Source organism: Phyllostomus discolor, chromosome 5 (genome assembly GCF_004126475.2).
Source record: "Phyllostomus discolor isolate MPI-MPIP mPhyDis1 chromosome 5, mPhyDis1.pri.v3, whole genome shotgun sequence".
Classification (NCBI taxonomy): Eukaryota; Metazoa; Chordata; class Mammalia; order Chiroptera; family Phyllostomidae; genus Phyllostomus; species Phyllostomus discolor.
Window position 1 is genome coordinate 13,185,812 of NC_040907.2, and position 24,236 is coordinate 13,210,047.

A 24,236-nucleotide genomic window follows, 5' to 3' on the forward strand; every position below is an offset into this window, starting at 1 on the left:
CAAACAGCTGCTTAGCACGGAAAAGGCAGCTGGTGCCGCTGGCTCCTGACCACCTCACACCCGTCTCTACCTTGGGAGAGTAAGTTGCTTTTTTGATTACTTTTATGCTCCAGCTTCATTTCTTTGTAGCAAAATAAAAGACTGAGCTCTACGATGAGGATCAGCTAGCGGTGATCTTGACTGAGTCCTTTCCCTGTGCCCACCTCAAGGTGGCAGCCCCCCCCGCCCTGCACCCCAGTTCCTAGGGTGGTTTTCGAGGGTCCCAAGTGCAGCCCCGCCCCACAGGCTCATGAACCCCAGGTCCTCAGGGCACAAGAGGGAAGACACTGCAAACACAGAGGAGAAATACAAGAAGTTATAATTTCACCAAAGAGCTGCAATTCTTCTGATAAAAAGCGCCACCCACAGAGATGCTGCCAAAGTTATGGGCCCTGCAACTGACGCCCCCCCCCACTATTTGGCCTTAAATCCTCAGAAAAGGGGGAGCGGGAAACCTAGCGAAGACCCACGGCTGAAAAGTGTTAGCACGAGAGAGACGCCCGCATCAGCAGCTCTGCCCCGAGCTCCACGTGCAGAGTCAACAGGGAACACAGTGAAGCCAACTTCAGTCTAAGTTCCATTGACAAAGTCCTTCAATATTCTTAGGAATATTGCTTTGGTTGTATGTTGCTCATAACAATGATCCTGGATTGGATAATATGGAGCTCCCCACCCACACACTTTTTTTCTTTTTCAAACAAAGTGATATGAAAGATCCTTTCCGGCCATCTCGGAAGAAGGCCTTCGAAAAGAGAAGGGAGGTGCGAGACGGGCGGGCCTGGAAGACGGGACAATGTCTCACCAAAGCCTCCCGCCGACCCCGTGAGCTCTGGCCCACTCGGCTCCTCTAGGGCAGTGGGGCTTTTCAAAGGGGCCAGGAGTGTTGGGCCCCCACTTCTGATTAACAGCAGACCAGAGGGAGATGCTATCACACGCAGTACACACTCGCCATCCCTCCCTGAAGTGCTGGCGTGCAAACACGGGTGCCCCCTCCCGCACCCGACACGGGGAGGTGGCCGCCGGGCAGTGCGCGAGGCGGGCCCGCTGCGGCAGACACGGACAGGAGTCTACGCTGAAGACACTTTTCCACAATGATGGCAAGTTCTTCACTTTCATGCTTTATTGAAAGGAAAATATGAATCAAAGACAGGTATTGGTAAGCAGGTTATGTCTCTAAAGAGTTACTTTTAGTTCAGAGCAGAATGTCGTCCCATCTACCGTGATACAAAGCCCTCATGGACCAATGCGTCTGACAGGAAACTCGAGCAAGGAAATAGAACAGAACTTGATTCCCTCCGGGGACTATAAATCTCGTATGTAAACATGATTTACTGTTACTGCTACTAAACTTGTTCGATCTTTATTTGCCCTTTCCCCCACCACCCCGCCCCTTAAATAGAAAATCTGAAACATTTCCTTCAAGTCTGGTGTCCTTCAGTGCAATCTGCTTTATTTGACATAAGGCATTTGGGACAGTCACTTCTGAATGGTTTTGGAAGAGCACGTAATGATTTCATTCTTAAATCCAGCTTTTCTTTAATGCCCTAACATGTCAAACTCCTCTTCCCTTCTGGTCACTGCTTAGCGGTCAGCAAGTGTTCTGAAGATTAATGTCCAAGGAGACCGGTACCTGGGGAAAGAAACACACGTGGAGGAACAGCTGTGAACCAAAAGTTACAGATTCACGTACCCCATTCGTCAAGAGCGCACCACCAGCAGGGATGTCCGACTTAACACAAGAGCATGGTGGCCCCCCGACACCGAAGCGTGAGAAAACAGCATCGGCTCCCTTGGGGCTCTCAGCTGAGCCCCATTCCGGCCGGACGCCAGGTACTTCCTATCCGTGGCCGTCACACAGTGAATCAGATTTTACCAACACTTTCATTTGATGGCCATTTTTCATAGAAAAATTTTTTTGCTTTGCTTTGTTTTGTTTTAACAACATCAGGAGTTTCTTTGTAGTCTATAGGCCAGTAGCTTTGCTCACTCATTTCCTTTAGCAAAGAACCCCTGACATTTGATTCAAACTCACTCCTGGGCAAAATCACACCCTGCCACAGACCTCGGGAGTGGGCCGCAAACAACCACAGCGGCTAAGCCTGCACATGCCCAAGGTCCGCGTTTGGTGGACTCCTGGGTATCACGCTGTGCACAACCACAGCGGCACGACGCGGTGCAGGGCACCGCCGCGCCTCGTCTGGAGTGATAATCTGAGAAATGCCTTAATTCTCCATGGATAAATGAGACCTTTTCACCCAACCTGGTATAAGTCAGCAGGTTCCTCTCCTCCAATTCTTATCAGTCACACACAAACGATTTTGCTGTAAGATGGGACTGACAGGGTGAACTGGAAAAAGGTTAAATGGAAACCTTGAAATGCCACTGGCTGATCCCCAGCGCCCCCTGAAACGAGGAGGAGGGAGCGGGGTGGACGTCCGGCAGGAGATGCTTCACACACACAGGCCCCCTCCGGGGCCTGAGTGCGGAGAAAGATAATGAAGAAGCCTGAATCAAAAAATGCATCTAACTAAAATTAATTTCAATCATGAGACTCAGACTGAATTAAATTTTAAAATCAAATTATAGCCTTCATTTTAATAGAAAGTGACAGCATGGCTCTGACATTCGTGAGCAAAACATGACAAATGTAACTTACCTTTAAACCCTTCTTCCGGCATACACACTGGGGAAAAATTCAAAATTGAAAAGATTGTCATGACAGAGAGTAATAAGATCGCTTCCATGCCTAAAGATGAAAAACTTAAAATAACTTTTAATTAACTTACTCAGCCATAATGATTACTTTTAAAGTTATGGATGATGACAATCAGATGACATTCTTTGTTTTTTATTTTTACCCAAGTTATATCCATGCGTCACTTAAGACATCAAACGCCCGCACACAAGGGCTGTGACACCTGGGGCCAACACTCCGCCTGGCCCCGGGGAGGTCTGGGGAGAACCACGCGGCCCGCCCTCTGGCACGGGTCCGTCCCCATCCCCCTCCACCCCCCACCCGAGAAGGAGCCACTGTTGACTCCTGCAGCCATTTGTTATGGCATTTAACCTCTTTATTTAAAAACAGCATGCTTCTGTTGCTGTTTCATAGTTCTACATAATGTCTAACAACCTCCTCCAGGAGGCACCAGCCGCCCACCCTGCAGCATGGCGACCCTCTGCTGTCGAGCACCTCGCTGGCATTCACGTTATTCTAACTCCGTAACCCTGCTCCCCGCTGAACCCCTTGGTGAGCTGGGGCTGTGCTGCTTGTTTGGTATGATGACTTCTTCCTTTTTCTGAGTTGGTAATGATGAGTTATTTACATGCTTCATTTTCCCTGTACCACTTCCAACTCCAGTAAACCCCTCAAGACCTGTACACCCCAAGACGCCATCTACCATGTCCACTCTTGCCTGCGGACACCCTTCCCCAGAGCCCGCAGAGCGCCGCGGCCATCGGGACCAGGGCGGCGCTCCCCGCCTGCTCGCTTCCTGCCGCGGGGCTGCTGTTCTGAGTCTCCTTCCCCTTCTCCTAGGGCGCCGTTTCCTAGGTCAATCACTGTTTTCTGGTTCCACTGCTGATGTCTTTCTCAAGTCACCCTCTTGTTCAAGAGTACATCCTCCCACAGTGTCTTGGCAAACGGTACCAGGGGAGAAGTTTTTAATGTGCCCCAAGAGCCATCAGGTGTGAGGGCAGCACGAAGCCCGTCTGGTCCCAGATTCCTAGACCAGAACCCACTTTCCCAGAAGCCTGTGGGTAGCTCCATCGGCTTGTCTCTCCTGACTCCTCCGCCCATGACTGTGACGGGCTTGCCCTCCCCCCACGGCCACTGGCCATCTCTAGGCACTTTCAGAGCCCTCTCACCCCCAGTTTCACTTATTGCACTGAGCCCGAGGTGCAACCGTTTTTAATTTCGTGAACTTTTTTCTGTTCTGTGAATGCTTTTACACAGGCCCTGGCTATTGCATGCTCTTTCTGTATTATTCACAGTTAACGTATAAGCTTTCTTTTGCACCCTGCACCATCCACTGCCTCTGGGTCTCTTGTTGTCAGGCTGTTGACTGGCATCTTTCAGTTCCCTGCTCGCACTCCTCAACTGTCTGGTGAGCGCTGGCTGCCCACCTGTGCCTGGTTAAGCGTGACTCACTAAAAAGATGCCTGAGAACTCTATCCAGGGGGCACTGGTGGGCTTCACTAAGGTTCCCTGGGAGATGAACCACTTTCTTTTTCTTTAATTGCTTTTTAAGAGAGAGAGAGAGGAGAAACATCAATTTGTCTTTCCACTAATTGATGCACTCACTGGGTGCTTCTTGTATGCACTCAGACCAGGGGCAGAATCTCAACCTTGGGGTATCGGGACAACTCTCTCACTAACCGAGCCACCCGGCCAGGGCCAAACCACTTCGTTTTTTTACATTTGTCGGCTATTTTCTTGACCAGTTTCCCCAGAGTAAAGTCTTCTCCCTCCCGTGTGGAGTTAGGAGAGGTGGGCCGCCCGCATTTCAACCGAGAGCGAGGGGTGGTCTCCGCATCTGGTATGTAACAGGCCTCGGCCTCACCGCTCAGGTTCTTCGCTGAGCTGAGCCACAGACCCCAGCTGCCCACCCGAGGCAGTGACACGGATGTGAAGGAAGGGGCCGTGAGGGCCCGGGGGGCCGCGAGCTCTCTGACTGCTTCTCGTACCACTTCCCGACCAAGCTTCCTGGTTGAGGCCCACGCCTTGCTCCCACGTTCAAGGGTACCTGGACCCCCCCATCCCTGTGTGTCTGTCCGAAGCTCTGCGATTTGGCTTTGCTTCTTCCCGGCCTCTTCCATCTGTAGGTTTACACTTATTTGTTGGTTTTTTTCCCAAGTCAGCTAAATAATTACTACTCTTCTCTATGCTTTCCATTTTCCAAATTGATCTTATTTGATAAATTTGAGATTCTACCTTATAACAACATGTAGAAGCTTTTTTAAAGGTTAGAAGTATTGCAGGTGAAAGCTTCAATATCTATAATTCCACTTCCTTCTCACGAGTTAGTCAACAAATTCCTAAAAGAAATTCATCTTTACCTTGCATGACATCGTCCATTGCAGCATAATCTGCAATCGGTTCATCAGCCTGGAAGACAAAGGAAGACGACTGAAAACCACACGGCGGGAGAGGGCCCGGGAGGAGAGGGGGCCGGGAGGAGGGGGGGCCGGGAGGAGAGGGGCCGGGAGGAGGGGGGGTGGCTGGGAGGAGAGGGGCCGGGAGGAGAGGGCCCGGGAGGAGAGGGGGCCGGGAGGAGGGGGGGCCGGGAGGAGAGGGGGCCGGGAGGAGAGGGGGTCGGGAGGAGAGGGGGCCGGGAGGAGGCGGGGGGCCGGGAGGAGAGGGGGCCGGGAGGAGGGGGGCCGGGAGCAGCGGCAGGCGAGGCCTCCGTCACACTGAGGTCCGGCCCGAGTCGACTGCGGTGCTGCACAAACCCGAACGCGTCACCCAGAACGCGGCACACTCAGTGCGGCCCTGTCTCCTGTTCCCAAAACACCTTCAGACGCAGACATGTGCGTGTGCCCTGAGACTGCTAGACTCTGGTTTAATTAACGTGAGTTAGGGTGCTGGCGGTGGATATGAGTCAGGTAGAAATAAAAAGTCAGGCTGGTCCTCTAAAAATACCAATTTGGTTAAAAATACATTTTTGTTCCTCTTACCACCAAGAACAAAGTACCCACATCCTCTTTAGGGCAGAAGCCCACACCGAGTCCGAGCCGGAAGCGCGGAGGCCAGTGACCGGGAGAGTCTGGCTGTCCGTGGAGAGTATGAACCCTCCAGTAACACAGGCCATTTCTAAGACTTTTGACAGGCCTCTTAAGAGTCAATCATTCTCAAAATAATCCCACAGAACCTAAGTTCCAAGGCAAGTAAAAGGTAAACAGAGGGAGAGGTGGGTGGCAGGTGAGGGGGTGCACGTGGGGTGGATGTGGGTCTGCTTCCTCAGCTCCAGGGCCTGGGCTTATCCCGCCGGACCAGAGGCCCCCGGGCATGAAAAGCGCGCATCTCACGATTCTGCCGTCTGACAGGCATGGGACTGCTGACGCAGGGGCGGCTGGAGCAGCGGGGTGTTTCTGCCTCGGGAGCCATCGGGCTAACGAGGCTGGTCCACGGATTCCCTTTCTTGGACAACTTCTCAGAAGCCGTCCTCTCTGAAACACCCCCTACCTGTCCTAAACCCACCCTACCCAGGGCCAACTTCTGTGCGCTGGACCACGAATACAACCCGAAGGTGTTCGGCTACCGTGGCCAAGCCTCGCTCGCGCCTGTCTGTTTTCCAGCTTGACTGGATGGCGCCTGCGAGCCCAGGGGCAAGGATGGGCGCCCTAGTACAAGAAGCACGGTTAAGTTTGCAGACCTAGAAGTCAGAGAGGAGGCTCGATCCAGATTTATTATGCTTAACAACCCCCCACAAGCCCCAACGTGACCTCATCTGAGTCTCTGCGGCTCGGCCAGAGCTGCAGGGGCCAGAGGCCAGCAGGAGGGCGCGGCAGTCACTCGTCACCACACCCTGAGGGGCAACTGGACCCACCACTGCCTACGTGCAGTTCACTCAGGGGTGTGCAGCACTCGAACCTCCCACAAGTCCTCAGGTAAGGAACTGTCACGTACCTTTAACAAAATGACAGACTCAGGAATGACGCCGAGGGTGCCGAGGGTGGCACAGTCATCACTTAAAATCTTCCCATCGATCGACAGATTCTGGTCAAAAGGAGCAACCGAAAACGCATGCATGATCTGTGCCAATAAAAAAAAAAGTTTGTACAAAGCAAAATTCTGAGACTTCACACCCCATTTGAATAAATAATGCATAGGATCTTAAAGAAAATAAGAGAACTTCGGGATACAAAAGACACCGCTGTTTGCAGTCAGCCCACTTGCTCCAGCCCTACTGAGGCTATGATCCCCGTGCAGCTGGGAACACCCCCGGGAGGTCGGGGGGAGAAACAGCGATACCCGGGGGTCCTTCAGTTCTGCACCTTATCGCCTCTCCAGGAAGGCATGTGGGGAAACCCACGGAGCAGAGGCGGGGCTGGCTGCCAGCGCCACAGTCACTCCCATCACGCCCACGTCCCACGGCCTCTCAACAATCAAGTCAGGTCCACATTTTCTCGTGAGACCACCTGCAAATTACCCACCAGGGGACTGGGACTCTTTGACCCCCCGGTGGCAAGCAGCCTGGACTGTATCATAATCCAGTCCACGGGACTTGTGTATGCTCAGACCGAGTCCTGCCTCTGGGAACCAAGGCACGGATTTCTTAAAGGTAAGGACCATGTACCCCACCCCAGTTCTAGCCAAATGTTAAAAATTAAATACACTCAAGAAAAGACTACCAGGCATAATACTTAAACATTTTTCCAACTTCAGAAAAAATTTTAATTGTTATTACTTCCTGGTGGTGATTACCGGTGTGGGGCAAGGAGGAACTGGGCTCCGGGGGCCCACGTGGATGCCTGCAGTGTACGCCGTAACCCTACACCTGCAGGGTGAGTTCAAGGGTGTTTGCTCCATTAGGCTTCATCACTTCGTTACACACTCACTGACCGCACTCTTTATCGCTCCCGCCCCCGGGACGCACTCTACCCCTCCACTCTCTGAGTCTGGAAGACAGTGAGCCCAGCAAAGCAGCCCCGGACCGACTGTGCGTGCAGCAGGGCCCAGGAGGGAAGGCTGCGACCGGGATGGTGGTTTGAACAACGGTGCACGGATAAGCAGGACTCTCGATTGGACTTCTCAAGGGGACATCAGCCCCTGAGAAGCAGGCAGGGACTGGCTGAGCAAACAGGGCTCTGTGGCCGCGGTGTGCCGGGTCACCGAGGACCAGCTTTGCAGCAGCAGGACCATTTGTGCAATAAAGGAGCAGTGAGTCAGAAGCACTGATAGGCCAGGTCTACCAAAGCTGCCCAGCACACAGGCCCCAGGTGGAGGCAACCGGCCCCAGGGTATTAAATGGGACTCGTGAAGAAGCACAGTGACAGCCCAACAGAGACCGAATGCGGGCAACATCACAGCTGCTTGGCTGGAGGAGCGCACGTTCCCATTCCTGAATGCTCCCTGCCTCTGCACACACTGGGGGACTGGGCCGCCGGCAAACAGCTCCCGCCGCAAGTGCTGCCACGAGGGGCTGATGCTCGGGCTTTCGCTTGAGCACGCGGAGAAGGACGTTCACACTCAACAACCGACGAAACACTGATTAAGAAGCTACTACGTGTCCAATGCTGTGCTAGGTGCAAGAAATGTCAGAATGGCTGGTCCTGCCCTGGAGTGCACAGGAGAGAGGGCAAAACGGCGTGACGATGGTGGCGGGGGGCACACGGAGGCTCGAGGGAAACAGGGAGAGCAGTCAGCTCTACAACTGGGGACCAAGACGGGTTTTGTGGAAGAGGCGCTATGAAAAATTAACCAGTGTTCACTAAAGAGAAAAAAACAGTATTTCAGAAAGAGGGACAGACCCACTGAAGGCATGGAGGCCTTTGGTACAATAACTCATAAGCCCTAAGTGCTAGGAGGATGCCCAAGTATAACTGATATTATAGGGGCCTGTTTAACAGGTAGGGGCAGCTTTCCTGATCTATGGGGCAAATGAGGAACGTTGTTTTCCTAAAGCAGAGTGGTGCCTTGCTGCTTGCTAGTGTGTGCGTGTACATATGTGTGTGCACATGTGTGTGTGCGCGAGCCCATGTGTCTGAAATAAGGAAACGCAGTAGCGGTGGCTCCCGCTGCCAGCCATTTAACCTGTGCCAAAACTTCCTCCTTGCTAAGGCAGGCAATACCACCCACTCAAAACCTATCTTTGGGAAAATGAAATAACACAATTAAACCCTGAGCATCCTTTGAGAAAGGCAATGAATAAATTATACTTCATTTACTTGACGGCATCATAGGTGGATGAATTAATAATTTGGCAAAGCAAGTTCCTTCAGGTTTTAAACAACTGTAAATGGGTATGCCTAGAATCAAATGTTGACAGTTTTACAAAGCTTGCCATCCTATCAACTTGGAATTTGTGGTATCCCCTAGAGGAAAGGCTCCATCAAACATTTAAAAAAAAGTATCACATCCTTTTCAAAACACTACCCACCACCACTAACGGAGGATCACATGCATGCCCACCACAAACTGCGGTGCTGTCCAGGTGGCTAGACAAAAGGTCACAGCTAGTTGGAAGCTTTCAAAGCTGCCGCCACCGAGCAGTGAGAAGAAACTACATTTCCTCGCCCTTTCCTTTGGACTCAGCTTGGATCACAGCGGCGCCCGAGGGGGGAGTGGGGGATGAGAGGAGGACACCTCGAGGGAGCCCTCGGAGCAGACCCCAGAGGGGGGGGCCGCTCGCTCGGATGGCTGCTGCCTTCTCACAGCCCATTTGTGCAGGTAACGTGCTCCTAGAGAGAGGTTATTTCTGCTGACTTTTTGATTTATTCTTCAAAAGTGGAAGTCCATAATAGAAGCAGCACAGGCTTTTCAAATGTCTTTATCCACAGGGGCTCTTTTTGTAATTTAAAGGTTTTGTATGTTGGAGGTTTACCACTGACAGGCATAAAGCCGGTGACAGAAGCGAGCTTTCTCAGATGTAAAAGGTACAATAACAGAGGAAAGATAATATGCCAACGCGTTTATTTTCAGAGCCGTGGGTTCAACCGAGGGAAAAGAAACACTGTTCCCAGGACAATCTGGAACACACACCACCCTCAAAGGAAGCCTGTACTTTTGCCTCAATTACAATGATAAATATCAGCAACAAGAAAAAAATGCATAACCATTAAACTATGCCACATGAAAGCTGCAGAGAGGGAAATTTGGTCAACTTTTTGGATACGTATCAGTGACTGAAACAGATCAGGAGCCAGATTTTCTCCATGGACATCTTGAATTTATCAGCCCCCTCTGCCCGGGTTTAGAGACACACCACTGGCACGCGCATCTGCAGCGCTTCAGCGCTGATAGCAAGAAACAACACTATCGGGAAGCATTCTCGCGATGCCCGCACTGCGTCCATCGAATGGACCTGCAAAGCAGTGCGTGCTTTTCGGGAGATGGGGGCAAATGATCTAAAACAGACCTCTAGAAAACAATTTGGAAAACACCAGTCTACAAAGAGAGGTGAAGATAACTTTAAAATTCTACCAACTAGCCTTTTCTGACACCAAAAAAATTGTCATAGAAATGTTTCTGACTCATCCAAGTGAATCAAAAGTTAAGTAGCTTTTATCTATCTCCCTGTCAACTTCACAGAAGATCCTGGTAATCCGGGCTCAAACTCCTATTAAGTGGTCACAGAAGAGGATACAAGGGGGACCCCAAAAACCCTGGAATTATCTTCTGGAGGGTGGGCCCCTTGTAGTGCAGGCTACCCCTGCTAGGTGAGTGTTCTAGGAACCCACCTGTATCAGTGCACCAGTTGCTGTTGGGGGAGGCTGTGTTTGGCTTCAGTGAAATTTTTTTTTGAAGACTCTTTCAGCGTGTTCGCCGATTTCACGATGGGTGACTTATGAGTGCACCTGCCCACACTGCACGGAGTCCTCAATAGTTTTTGACCAAAAATGGCCTGATACCAGTACCCCACCCTCCCTATTCACCGATCACGCCCAAGCTAATTTTTTTGTTTATTTCCCTGGATGAACAAAGTCCTCAAAGGGAAATGTTTTTGCTGATGTGGAAGAGGTGAAACAAGAAACGGCAGAAACACTAAAAGGCATCAAAACTGATGACTTCAGAAACCGTTCTGAGCCATGGAGACAATATGCATTGCATCAAATGGAGAGCACTATGAAGGTGATGGAAGTTTAAACATGGAAGAATAAACACAATTTTTTAGAAATAAATGTCAGGGGTTTTTGGGGGTCTCCCCTCGTACAGCACAATAAAGTATGAGAACAATTATCCCGGAACAACCCCGACATGTTAAAAAACGGACACTCATTGGAAAGTTACTCAGAACTTGCTCAAATTTCAGAACACAAAAACCGCTTTCACCTTCATAGAAAAATTCTTGGCTATTCTGAAAACTTTAAGTTTTTTAAAAGAAAGAGTGACTTTAATTTGGGGGCCCTGAAGGCATCATTCTGAAATCAACAAGCCCTCTCCCATAGGCTTAATCCTATGAGTAGACAGAGGCCAACCTAGAAGAAACAGGAAAGGCACCCCTACAAACAGAGGTGGAAAGCAGGACTTTGCGACGATCTTCTAAGCCCAATGCATAAGCAAATGTTACGTTGTCCTCACCTGAATTTTCAGTTCTTTTAACGTTTGATTAGCAGAAACAAGAAGTGCTTTTTCCCCGCGGACTTTTCTGTGTCGCATACTCCGTCGAATAACTTGCTTCTGATAGGCAATATAATTTTGGTGGGATACCTTTTGCCTCTTTGTTCCTCCGTTGCTCTGTAAGAGAGATCCGAAACGAAGAAAGCACTGACGTCAGCCACAGTGCGCCTCGTGCTCAGAGAGGTCCCCAGGAAAACAAAAGCAACCTGTTTATTGGTCCCTCAACCATTTGAAATTCAATGTCAAAAATGAGGAGAAACTCGTTCTTAGCATGCTTGCATAAAATTGGGGGCAAAAATAGAGAATGAGATATACCTCTAACTGCATGTAAACTCCAAGGTTAAAAAATGATTATTAAAAGGACATTTAAAAGCAAAGTCTGACAAATCAGAACACATACGTGGTATGCTGAAAAACTTTAAGATTATTAATTTAACTCACCACTCTTTGTTTTGTATTAAACATTTCTTGTTTTTGAGAATGACATGGAAGTATAAACTGCTAAGAACTTTGAAATGAAAGACAACACCTTAATCGAACTCAGTTTCACTAAAAATAGAACACACTGTTGACATGATCACAATATACTTGTACATAACTTTGCCTATGAAATATTCTTTTTTAAAAACAGGCAGAAGGTTAGATTAAAAAAAAGATTTTATTTATTTATTTTTGGAGAGGGGGAAAAGAGGGAGAAAGAGAGGAAGAGAATCATCAATGTGTGGTTGCATCTCACATGCCCCCAACTGGGGACCTGGCCTACAACCCAGGCATATGCTTTGACTGGGAATCGAACCAGCGACCCTTTGGTTCACAGGCCGGCACTCAATCCACTGAACCACACCAGCCAGTGTGAAATATTCTTGTAAAAAGTATCAAACTTGAATCTATCCAAACATTTAGACCCAACTTCCATATTACAGAAAATACAGGGGATAAATAAATCAGTTAAAATTGGTAACACAAGGAGGCCATCAGCTGAGCCCAGGATGTGGGACAATCTACAAGAAATTAATTGAACTGGTCTCTAAGTCAATGCCAAAGAGGAAAAAAGAAGGTGACGTGGGAGGGTAGGATAACTGTTCTAGATGTTAATAGTCTAAAGAGATACAAAACAATGCATATCTTGATTGCACACTAGCTTGAGGGGGAGAATGTTTAAGACATGTTTGGGATAGCTGGAAATATCTATGAGTAACAGGATAGTCTTCACTTACATGCCAGTTTAAGTATTTAGAAGTAAAGCGTCATTCATGATGAACACGATTTACTGAAAGGCAGTTTAGCAAGAAAGTACAGGACTACATGTGGGTACATGATACATATTACACTAACCTAAAGATAAAAACAGCTATGGACTAAATGTCTTTCTACAATACTATAAATGCCTCAGCAACAGGTTAGGCGAGTCAAGATTCTTCTGCTAACCAGGCCAGGGAAAGAAAGGAAACAAGAACTGTTTCAAGAGCCCTTTCCCCTGGCTCTGGATTCCGAAGTTGTCACTGGGCACGAGCTGCGCATAAGCAGAGTGGACGCCATTATGGACACAGATGCCACATGTTCATGACCGCCGGGGCCCGAGGTTACGGAGCAGAACTGGACCAGGACACAAACACAGGAGAGCGTGTGTTTGGGGTGACGCCCACTGGCTCCTTGGGTGGGCCCCGGTGCGGCGTCTAAAGACACATGGGTGATTCCAAGTCGTAAGAAAAAGTTAAGGTAACGGGAGTTCAAAAAATGTCAAAGTCGATGAAACATGTTTCTCAATCTCTGTTGAAAAGAAAGGTAAAACTGAACCTAGATCCCGCAATTAGGAATATAAGGAAAAATATCTACCACAACATAAAATTTTACTTCAGAATACAAAACATAACCAAATAACAAAGCCCTGAGCATTAAGCAATATTTTTTTAATGTTTGATTTTAAATGGGTCTAAAAGCTTTTCCCAGAATTATTAAAAAAAAAAATCCATAGAATTTAAATCCAACTTATCTGACAAAAACCAGCCCGCTGGTTTTAGATGGCTTTCAATTACCTAAATGATATCCAGTACTGGGTGCATTATTAACCTAAATTGTAGATAATGTCCAAGTCGAAGGAACTGGGCTGATCTAGCTTAGGGAAAAGAGGAAAGGAGATTTGTCCATCTCCATTAAGGACAAGTAGAGATGCACTTTCTATTACAGGGATTTGAAACAGCAATTATAAAAGCTATCTGTGTACTGAGATACTGTAACACACAGCTGACCTTTGAACAACGCAGGTTTGAACTGTGCAGGTCCACTTAAATGTGGATTTCCTTCAATAAATACAGTAAGTGTATTTCCTCTTCCTTATGATTTTCTTTTTCTTTTTTAAAAAGACCTATTTATTTATTTTTAGACAGAGGGGAAGGGAGGGAAAAAGAGAGGGACAGAAATGTCACTGTGTGGTTGCCTGTAGAATGCCTGCACTGGGGACCTGGCCCGCAACCCAGGCCTGTGCCCTGACTGGGAATCGAACCAGCAACCCTTTGGTTTGCAGGCCGGCACTCAGTCCACTGAACCACACCAGCCAGGGCTCCTTATGATTTTCTAAATAACATTTTCTTTTTTCTAGCTTACTTTATTGTAAGAATACAGCATATATAATACACATAACACACAAACTATGTGTTAACCAACTGCTTATGTTACTGGTTAGGCTTCCAGTCAACATGAGGTTATTAGGCAAGTTTTGGGGGAGTCAAAAGTTTTATGTGAATTTTCGACTGTGTAAGGGGTCAGTCAGCAGCCTAACCCAACTGTTGTTCAAGGGTAATCCTAAATCAAAGAAAAGGTTTTAGGAGGCCGACGTTCTGGGGCTCTACTCTTTTCTAAAGGACGGTTACACTTGAGATTTTTTTTTTTTGTGGGACAAGAACTATTTAAAACATTCTAGAGCATTACAACATCCAAACAAGGAGAAGGAAGACAGAAGAAAATTACAAAGTATAAAATGTAATTACAGCATAAAAAGCAATGTTTCCCAACATTCTCTATCATGTTTGTATATGTGAAATCTGTTGTCATCCACAACTGAGAATAATTCCACATTCACTTTTTTAAATTGCTGTGGTTATGACCATAATGAATAAAAGTACATATTCAAAAAAGTCAGCTTCCCCAAAATTTAAATCACTAGAAAATGTAAAGAGTTTTCTAAATGCTGCTTAGGCTAAAAAGCAAAACCTGAAGTAAGAAAAACTAAGGACGATAAGAACATACACATTAAGCTTTACAAACTAATTCACAAGTTTTCCAAAAGAACAGAAAATGAATTGGTGACGACAGGTAATAAAAAAATGAAAAAAGATGAGATTCTTAACTGATTATTAAACCATACCTCCCAAGAGATAATAATTAAAACAGTATGGTACCAGCAGACAGCCAATCAAGAGAATGAAGTCCTCAGGATGGGCATGTGCATGCACACGCGCACACACACACACACACACACACACACACACATTTTTAACATATTAACTAGAAAAGCAACAGCAGACATGTCTGTGGATCTGTGAGACGGAAGACAGACCATGGAAGGAGATGGGACATGAGAAAGCTGACAACGAACAGGGCACAAGGCAGAAAGATACGTTTGCAAACTTCTACCGACAGACATGTTACTCGACTCTGCAATCTCAAAAACCGCCCCTAGGAACAGAAAGCATACGTGTGCGCAGAGTTCACCAGGGGCATTATTTGCCACAGGAAAACAGCCCCTGGAAGCTGAAAACCCCCGTTTCTATAAAATGCACAGATCTGATCTGGCACTGAAACAAGGGCCCCCCGCGCCGGCTGGCTGAAATCCCAATCTGGCGGGACACCTTGAACAAGAGCGGCCGACCGCTGCCAGCAGGGTGGCGCACAATCTCGATCTTGCGTAGGCGTTTCCAAGTTAATGCTGGATGGGATCCGACAGCCATGGCAAACGAATGCTGACGTATCTCTATGCCGGCTGGGAAACTACAAGCAACGTTTAGCTCAGGGAGACCAACATTCAAGTTCAAGGGGGCTTTTCAGACTTTCTCAGTGAGTGTCAGAAACGAAGCAACAGGGCCTGCATGCACAGACAGGCCAGCAAGCCCAGGCAGCGCTGCTCTGTGGCGGGTCCCGAGGTGGCCACTGTAACACTTACTCCTTCAGGGACAGGGCTAGCCGTAATTTGACTGTACTGTGCTTTGGCAATAAGGGAGAAAATACGTATCTCATCTGTTACAACTAAAGTAGTTAAGAGTAGAAATTCCACGAATTTAAGGTACTTGTAGACCATCCTGGAACACAGCGGTCTGACTTTTTGAGAAGCTGAAACTTATCTACGTTATACATCAACCCAAACATACTCCCACATTATTTCCTGTTCTTAGGACAATTTTCTCCAATACAATGAGCATTCAGAATATAATCGAGTAACCAAATAAAGGTACGGGGGGGAAATCATAGCAATATGGAGAAAACAGGTAATTTTAACAGAAATAAAAGACTAATGTTGATCTGGTCACTTGTCTAATTAGAAACCAAAATATCTCATCTATAAACTCCCTTATTAAATCTATTATTTACTTTATTTATAATGAGGTGATGTGAGTTAATTTTTTCATACTTAAAGATCCCATGATTAAGCAACAATCCAAGATATGGGTCCTGTTTTAATCTTCTCTGCCAGCCAACAATTTGTTACATTATATTAATTCTGGAATAATGGCGTATACAGCTTTTCACGAGAAATCAGAGTGGCTACCATGTGCCACCAAAGCCGAAGAAAGAGAACAAGTGGGGGAGTGGAGACCCAGCACCCCCCACAGGGTACGGAGAGACGCCCGGGGTCAGCAAGGGCTGCTCTTCCAGAACAGCAGCGGGTGGGACAAGGAAAAGCCGCTTCAACACGTACTTGATTAAAATCAGGATCTTTCTCTCCATCTGGTTTAGCTTCTTCCTTATCCTCTTCAGTTTCGGAACTACTCACATTCAGCTCTGGAGCCGAATCCTTCATCACCTGAACGTTCAGAAAAGCAGAAAGAGAAGCAGTAAGACCCTAGGAGGCCACGCCACAGAAGGGTCTTTGGCTGTCCACCTGCACCAAGAGGAGGGACCCCTGTATCAAGGGCAGGACAACACCCCAAACACAGGGTCAAGACCCAGGGCTCTGTCTGCTGTCCTCCTTCAACATGTGAGTTTTTTTATCTTATGTGTTCTTGTATTAATGCAGTCACCATAAATGTAAGCGATTTCTACTGAACAGCTAGTTATTGTCATGGGGCTTTTACAATGATGTTATTTTGCAGAAGTTCAAAGGTGCTTTACATTTTCCCCAGTACACCGACTGTCAGGCCTTTTCAAGGTCTCAGACAGTTCAGACAGCAGGAATTACAACATTCCCTAACACTGAGAAAACGATCCGACGTCACCCGAATAAATTCAGTGAAAAAAACGAGGACTGAGAAGGCGAAATGTGAAAATGAAGGGCTCTTCTGCACTATGAAATACTGTTACTATACTCAAATAATAAAACCTCAGCTCAACTGGGTACTATTTTATACTAGATACCTATATATATACTAATAAGTATAAAAGAATCAATAAAATTTCAAGGGGAAAAATTGAGACATTTATGCTCCTTAACTTTGTTCTTTCATTAGTTGGCTAAATCTGCATATAACAACATAATGATTTATTTTTAAATTATCTCATTTTAATTCTTAGGAAGTAAAGTACTTAGTTCAACTTATAAAGCAGAGCCCTAGACTTTTGCAGCATAACTTGTAAGTTGCCCTCGATAACAGTGTGCTTGATAACTCATATAAAATGCATTCTATTTTCAAAAACCTTGGAATCAAACTAAAAAGATGTCCAGAGATCTGGGCCATGATCTACCTAAGAGTCACCCCCAACAATAAATTTTTTGAAATGCTCCAAGTCTAACCCCACCACCAAGTTTTAGCACCTCTGCTCTAAAACGATACCTGAACCAGCCCACCTCACCTACCCCTGTAGATAAATGCCAGAGGCTCTAAACGGGCCTTCCTTCTCTCCGTTAGGGCCTCACGAACCCCAAACATAACGGCCAGGATGACCTTTTTAAATCACAAGTCAGATCACACCATACAAGGTCTGTCTGGAAAAAGTCCAGCCATCATTAATCTAACAAGGACGGTTTGCCAAGAAGAGCAAACTGGAGTGCGGCTGTGTGAACAATGACAACCTCACTGTACTAGTCAGTGGGGCAGCAGACGCTGTTGAGTGAGCCTGTGTACCGTTTGGACATTACATTCAAAATGAGAGAGCAGAGCAACAAATATACATCAAATTTCGCATTAAGCCTGAACGTTCCTCTGCAGAAACTATTCAGATGATTCAGAAGCCCGCAGCTACGGGCAACCAGTGATTGGCAGCTTCACTGTGAAAACGCGTCGGTTCCTGCTTCGTGCCTCTGCATGCAGAGTTTTTTGGTGAAACATCAAATCAACCAGGTGACTCAGCCCCTCGACAGCCCAGATTTGGCAGCCTGAGACTTCTAACTTTTCCCAAAATTAAAATCAGCTTTGAAAGGGACAAGATTTCAGACTGTCAATGTGATTTAGGGAAATACAACAGGGCAGCTGATGGTGACTGGGAGAACTGTGTGCGGTCCGTAGGTGCCTACTTTGAAAGGGACTGAGACGTCCCTGTCCTGTGTACAATGTTTCCTGTACCTTCTGTAATAAATGTCTCCAGTGTTCATATTACACGGCTGGATACCTTCTGGACAGATTTCATATAGCCTTGCCTGAAACTCTCCAGTGGCTTGTATCTTAGAATAAAACCCCAAATCCTTGGTGTGATACAGAAAGTCCAACAGCATCTGGCCCCGCCATCCTATCACTATCCCAACCCCGTGGAAGGAGCTTCACTCTAGACCAGTGCTGTCCACTATGATACCCAGTGGCCACATGTGGCTAAACTCGAATGAACTGAAAATTCATTCTCTCAGTCACCCTAGCCACAATTCACGTGCTCCACAGCCACATGCTTTCAGTGGTACCACAGCGTCCAGCGTGGCTGCAGAACATTTCTCTCACTGCCGGAAGTGCTACTGGGCAGTGCTGCCTGGGGTACAATGATGTTGTCCCCATGGCTTGAGCTCATCAGGCTCACCCCTTCGGCCCTTCGCTTGGAGTCCTCTTCCTAGGCTGGATCCAAGCTGCCTTTCCTGTCTACCTCCTACCTAACACTGTCACTTCCACCTCCACTGGTCTCTCACTTTCCCCTGCTAAATTAGCTTCAAAACACTCCTTCCTCTGAGAAATCAAATTAATTTACAAATTACAGGTTAATAAAGGTATGGGTTGATCCTTGACCTTCCTCACTAGGTACAAAGACTACTGAGGACCAGTACCTTGTCTGTCTGTCTGTCTGTCTGTCTTCTTCACCACTGCATCCCCAGCAGTAAAACCATTCCTGGCATACAGGTGCCAGTCACTAAGCATGTGTACATCACATTAATAACTGGCTAAATCCACATACGATCACATGGCTATTCATTTTCAATTCCTGTCTACTTTTATTTCTTATACCAAATAGCTCCACAAATATAGAAACATGGTCCTTGGCAGTCCTCTGTGAAACTCCAACAGCAAGTCAAAAACAAAACAAAACAAAACAAAACAAAACACACAAGCTTGATCAGTACCAGCTAAGGCCACAAGAGGGACCGGTACCTTTTTATTATCCACAACTTTATGGACGTAGATGGTGGCTTGAGTGTACTCACGCAGGTCCCTCTGCTGCTGACACAGTAAGCCCTCTCTGCATTCCGGACAGAGTTCTAAAGAAAAGTAACAGAGAAGTGGCTGAGGAATTACTGTCCAAGAACCAAAGACCTAAACAACACGTATCCAAGTTACCAGCTGAGTATTCATTAAGCAATTACTCATGTTTTCTATTAATTGTTGGATTGTGTTCTATGCACATAGTAATACAATAATTAGGAAACCCATTTACTATCGATAAACAAACATGCAAATAATGAGATGATTATATGACAGCTCCCACTTGGGGAGTATTATCAGTTTGGACTGCCACGTGATTCTTTAATTTTAGGTAGCAAACACAGTATTGACATACTCTTCTTTCCCCTTACAATGTCAGCCTTGTACTATTACAAACCAAGAGCTGCATGAAAACTCACTAGGCTCGGAAATATACTGTGCTTCTGAAGGATTTTCGTCTTCCACTCCAGTTCTCGTGATTTTAATTACATGATCCACAACAAAGAGCTTTTGTATCATTTGCCACTCGCTGGGCCATATGAGAGCTATACTGTGCAAAAAAACACAACATGCTTTAAGACACATGGAAATTCAGAGAACTGACATGACCCATTAGTCTCCTAAACTCAAATCAGCAAAACCAGCATCCAGTACAAAGGAATCAGAGGGGGAAGGTCCATTATCATCAACAAGGAAGGGTAGTTCTTTTTCACAGGGAAATGCTACAGAAGAGTGAAAAGAACTGGACTGGAGTTATGTGAATCAACACGGTTAAATCTCAGAAACCTAAACTGAGAAAAAAGAAGTTAGTTCCAGAAGGATAAATACACCATGATGCTACTAATTTATTTTTTTAATCTAAACAAGCAAAACATGATTATGTGTTTTTTTTTAAGAAATATTTTCTAAGACTGATAACCATCAAATTCAGGACAGTGGTTACTGTGAGAGAGTCAGGAATGAAGAGAAAAAAGGAGGAATGGAAGAAAGGCTGAGTACTGAGGGACCCTCAATTATATTCGAATTGTTTAACTTTTAAACTGGTTGGTGGCCCACATTTGTTTTATTATTACATTTTCCTGGATGCCTCGCATTTACATCAACAACAGGAGGAAAAAAGTTGGGACAGAACCTAGAACAATATATATATATATATATATATATATACCCTAAGCTTCCTTAATTGACATTAAACTATTGATATATCGATAATAAACTCCCTAACTCTAGTTTCATCCCAGAGGAGTATTTATTTATGTGTTTCAATGTTCTTTCCAGGGTTTACAGGCAGGTCAGAGGCTATTTTCTTTTCTATGGTTATTTAAAAATTGTGTGAGAAGACAATACGGTAACATCATGGGTGGATTTCACAGACGAACCCTTTCGGAGCCACTTGAGAAGCGGAACAAAACTTTGGTTTTAAGACCCCAGCATTCCAGCTCAGTGCCACACTGCCCTCTTCCTCCTTTGTTTTATGAAGAAGGCTGGTGGCTACATATAAAAAACTACAACCAAGACCCTGCTGATTATGTGCTTCTGGAAAAGAAGTCCACCCAGAGACACGGCTACCCAGCAGCCTGAGAGGAGAAAGCAGGGCCCCAGGGAGGAGGCGGAAACGCGAAGAGCAAGGCGGCCTCTCGCCTTTACTGGAGTAGCGGTCTCTCTCTTCTTTCCTCTTTTTCTCAAGTGCTCACTCTAGTACCACACATATAAAAGAGGGGGGAAAAAAAACCCCATGACTCAGGAAAGGACTAAATTCTTAAAATAGCTTCACGTCAGATGAGAAACTTGCTAACAGAAAAACCACATGAAGAGAAGAAACTCACAGTTTCGAATCTTCTTTGGTCATGGAAGCAAATGTAAACATAAGTCCCCCGTGGGGACACAGAAGAGCGCTGTTTCCTACCGACGACACGGGGCTGCATCTCGTAGGTTTCCTACGTGCAAATAGGACGGGGAGGATCAATACAACATTACACACTTCTGCATGGCTCAAGAGAAGATTTTTAAGACAATTATTTTAAAATGAAATATATTTAAAAGGCCATTAGTAATGAAATATGTTTCTTTTTGAGTATTCATTTAATTTAAAAGAAAGCTTTCAGTACATGCTAGTAAAAGTGACTGAAAGGGCATCATGAACAGAGTCCATGAATTCTTAAAAATACTAAAATCAACCCCAAAAAAGGAGAAACAGAAAAATTCTGGATTCTACCTGACAAATTTCCGCCACTCTTCCACAAAGAACTGTGATACAATGTAGAGGACATCCGTATCCTAGGACAGAAAAGTCACATAAAGTACCCATTAGTTTACTGCACTCTTAACCTAAATCCTTTAGGGGAAAATGTTTTTCCAATGCAGTATGGTTTTCCTTGTTTAAGTTTTATAAATCAAATGGAAGCACAGTCCTCCACCAAGAAGCAGAGCTGGAGTAAAGCCCCCTGATTAAATAAAACTAAACACATGAGAATCAGAGAAGCTCTGTGTGGTTTTGAAACAGTACATCAGGAATGTGGGGAGAAAAGAAGGAACTGGGGAAGTCTTTAAAAAATAACATGAACTCTGTCCACGCCGGGGATCCTCATACCTCTGGCCAGTTACTAAGACATGGTCTGTTTTTGTCCTGGAACAAATTCGGGAGAGAAGTCTTTTGCTCGTTTGCAATCATCTTATGTAAGGCTTCATTTTCTTCCCCTTCTCGTTCTAAAATCTGAAAGAGAATGAGGCAATCAGCCATCTCCCGCTGACAGCACAAGACTTGCCTCCTCCCGACACCCCCACCAGAAGAGCAAGGTTAAGTCCCAGGGGAGTCAGTGCAGGGAGGGGCACGCCCTTCCAGCACAGCCAGCTCGGCGCTCGGTACCTTGCACTGCGAACAGCATTCCTTGTAACTGGGGAACTCAGGAGCCTTTGGGAAGTACTGCTGCAGTTTGCTCCAGGCCTCTTTAGAAACAAGCCTTCTTTCGTTTTCAGATATGCACAACTCCCCTGAGTTAAAAAAAAATAATTAAAAATTAATAAATAAAAGCTAAAGTCAACATATAGTCTGCAAAAATGTATTTCCTATTTCTTAAACATAAGAAACGTATTCTTTCTTCTTTTCTAAAGTGTTCAATTCTCTTCACTTAGTTTCAAAACCTCTAATTTTTTAAAAAAAAAAAAATTTCATCTAATTCTAAAAGAGCCATTCCTTTATGTCCTTTATCCAGGTCTGTGGCTGAAAAACCAGGAGGTAAACACAAATGTGCGAGACTAGAGTGTCCTATCTTTCTTCCCGCCAGTGGAAGGGCCTCCAGGGATCCCGGTGTCTCTGCATGGAGGCAGGGGCTGCTGAACTGCGTTTCACCCCCCCTCCCCGCACTCACATGCCACAATTTCCTGCAGACTGTATTTTCTCCCATTTCATTGTTTTACTTTACTGAAATCACCCTGAATTAAAATGGTCCATTTTTAAGGTGGTGCCCAGCACTCTCAGGTCCATTCTCGTAAGTTATGGACTCGAAGTTAAGTAATAAAGCAATCTACCGAACTGGAGATCTCCAGGCGGGATCCAATTGGTTTGCTACAGCTGTTACCCCCAATTCCTGTGGATACATAAAAATCCCCAAAGAGAAGAAAACCAGTACCCGTCACCACCACCCTTCCTCTTCCCAGAAGGTCACGGGAACGACCAGATGGCAGGGACCTGCAAGCTCAGCAGCCCCCCTTGGTCTACTCTGTTGACACACCTACATCAGGCTAACCGGCGCTTTTCTCCCCGACTCCAGCTCTCACTCTGTGGCTCTAGCTTTCATTGTTTCAGCTGTTCCCAACAGATAAACTAATGAACCGTACTCGCGCACCTATATGGGTCATTACCCAGAAAACCATGTTTAAGTTTCCAAAGCCATTTGTTTCTACCCCCGCTAGCCAGGTAGCTCCATGTTTAATTAAGAGTAATGAAGCCAGGGACTTTCTAAATACAGTACCATCCTTCTTTGCTTCGTGTGTTTTACATAATAAACAAGCCGAGAATGAGAGAAATGAACACACCCAGGGTCACCAGAGCTGCTGAATAATGAAGCTGGGTAATGACCCCAGGTCTGTCTCATTCAAACCCCATCACCTCTAAACCCTAGCTGTACATCTTCTTAACTTCCACCCTTTACTTTGTATTGAGCTTTGAATAATCCCCCCAAAATGTTACTTTGCTTTAATAAACTTAATATCAGAGAAAAATAGGTCACAATGTAAAAATTAACTTTCTTTTTGAGTAGGCTATTAACTTACATTTCCTCTGAGGCTATAAAAACTTACTCCAACGTGCCTACCCTCAGACACAATTAGGGGATTTTTAAAAAACATTAATTGGGCCCTGGTCGGTGTGGCTCAGTTGCTTCGAGCACCACCCTGTAAACTGAAGGCGTAGGGTCCCACACCCCGCCAGGGCACATGCCTAGGTTGCGGGTTCGGTCCCTGGCTGGGGTGGGTGGGTTCAAGAGGCAACTGATCAAGATTTCTCTCTCACATCAAAGTTTCTCTCCCTCACTCTTTCCCCCTCCCTTCTCCTCTCTCTAAAAATGAATAAACAGAATCTTAAAAAAATAAATAAAACCATGTCCTAGGGGAAGGATTAAAAAACATTAACTGGATTACCAAACCCTAATATATTAGTACATCATTATGTGAAATATAGGGTAGCCCAAAAAAGGATTAAGGTAGATTTCTATGACCTGATTTTTTTTTTAAAGAACTCCAAGGCAATTAAAATTTTAAAGTGGTTTCCTAAAAAAAAAAAAAGAAAGAAAGAAAGAAAGAAAAGAAAACCTACCAAACAACGCTTCCTCTCTATGGAAGTGGTATGGAAGTGGGAGAGAACGAAGGAAACAGTGATACAAACACACACACACTTCACAAGGGTTCCACGCGCACTATGGATGCACGCCTAGTGCTCTCACACGGGGGTACTTTTACTCACTGGGTGACTTCAGGGCTGCCTGTGTAATACCCACGATTAGCAGAGAACTACTGAAGTTTATTTCCGAAATCAGGAAAGTATTTCACTCAGTCATTTTACTGCTGTCTCATTGTTAAAATAACTACAGTGTCCTCCACTCTAACTTCTTAACCATATTTCTAATTTAGTTTCATTTCATTTCATTTTATAA

The 24,236-nt window shown here is 45.9% G+C and overlaps 1 protein-coding gene across 4 annotated transcripts in view; it reads right to left on the reverse strand.

The window, feature by feature from the left end:
* Nucleotides 1–1,136: 1,136 nt before the first annotated feature.
* Nucleotides 1,137–24,236, reverse strand: part of USP48 (ubiquitin specific peptidase 48) — a 69,013-nt gene continuing 45,913 nt past the window's right edge. For 2 of the 4 annotated variants that reach the window (XM_028511404.2, XM_036025483.1), the window contains exons 16-27: nt 21,953–22,077; nt 21,677–21,799; nt 21,302–21,363; nt 20,913–21,023; nt 19,506–19,636; nt 19,036–19,142; nt 16,230–16,334; nt 11,279–11,434; nt 6,665–6,790; nt 5,095–5,143; nt 2,696–2,722; nt 1,137–1,669 (exon numbers count right to left, since the gene is read on the reverse strand). In XM_028511404.2, the coding sequence (XP_028367205.2) occupies nt 1,647–1,669; nt 2,696–2,722; nt 5,095–5,143; nt 6,665–6,790; nt 11,279–11,434; nt 16,230–16,334; nt 19,036–19,142; nt 19,506–19,636; nt 20,913–21,023; nt 21,302–21,363; nt 21,677–21,799; nt 21,953–22,077 (1,145 nt within the window). In that variant the 3' untranslated portion in view covers nt 1,137–1,646. The remainder of the gene's footprint in view (nt 1,670–2,695; nt 2,723–5,094; nt 5,144–6,664; nt 6,791–11,278; nt 11,435–16,229; nt 16,335–19,035; nt 19,143–19,505; nt 19,637–20,912; nt 21,024–21,301; nt 21,364–21,676; nt 21,800–21,952; nt 22,078–24,236) is intronic. The other 2 variants (XM_028511405.2, XM_036025484.1) reach the window with 1 other exon arrangement.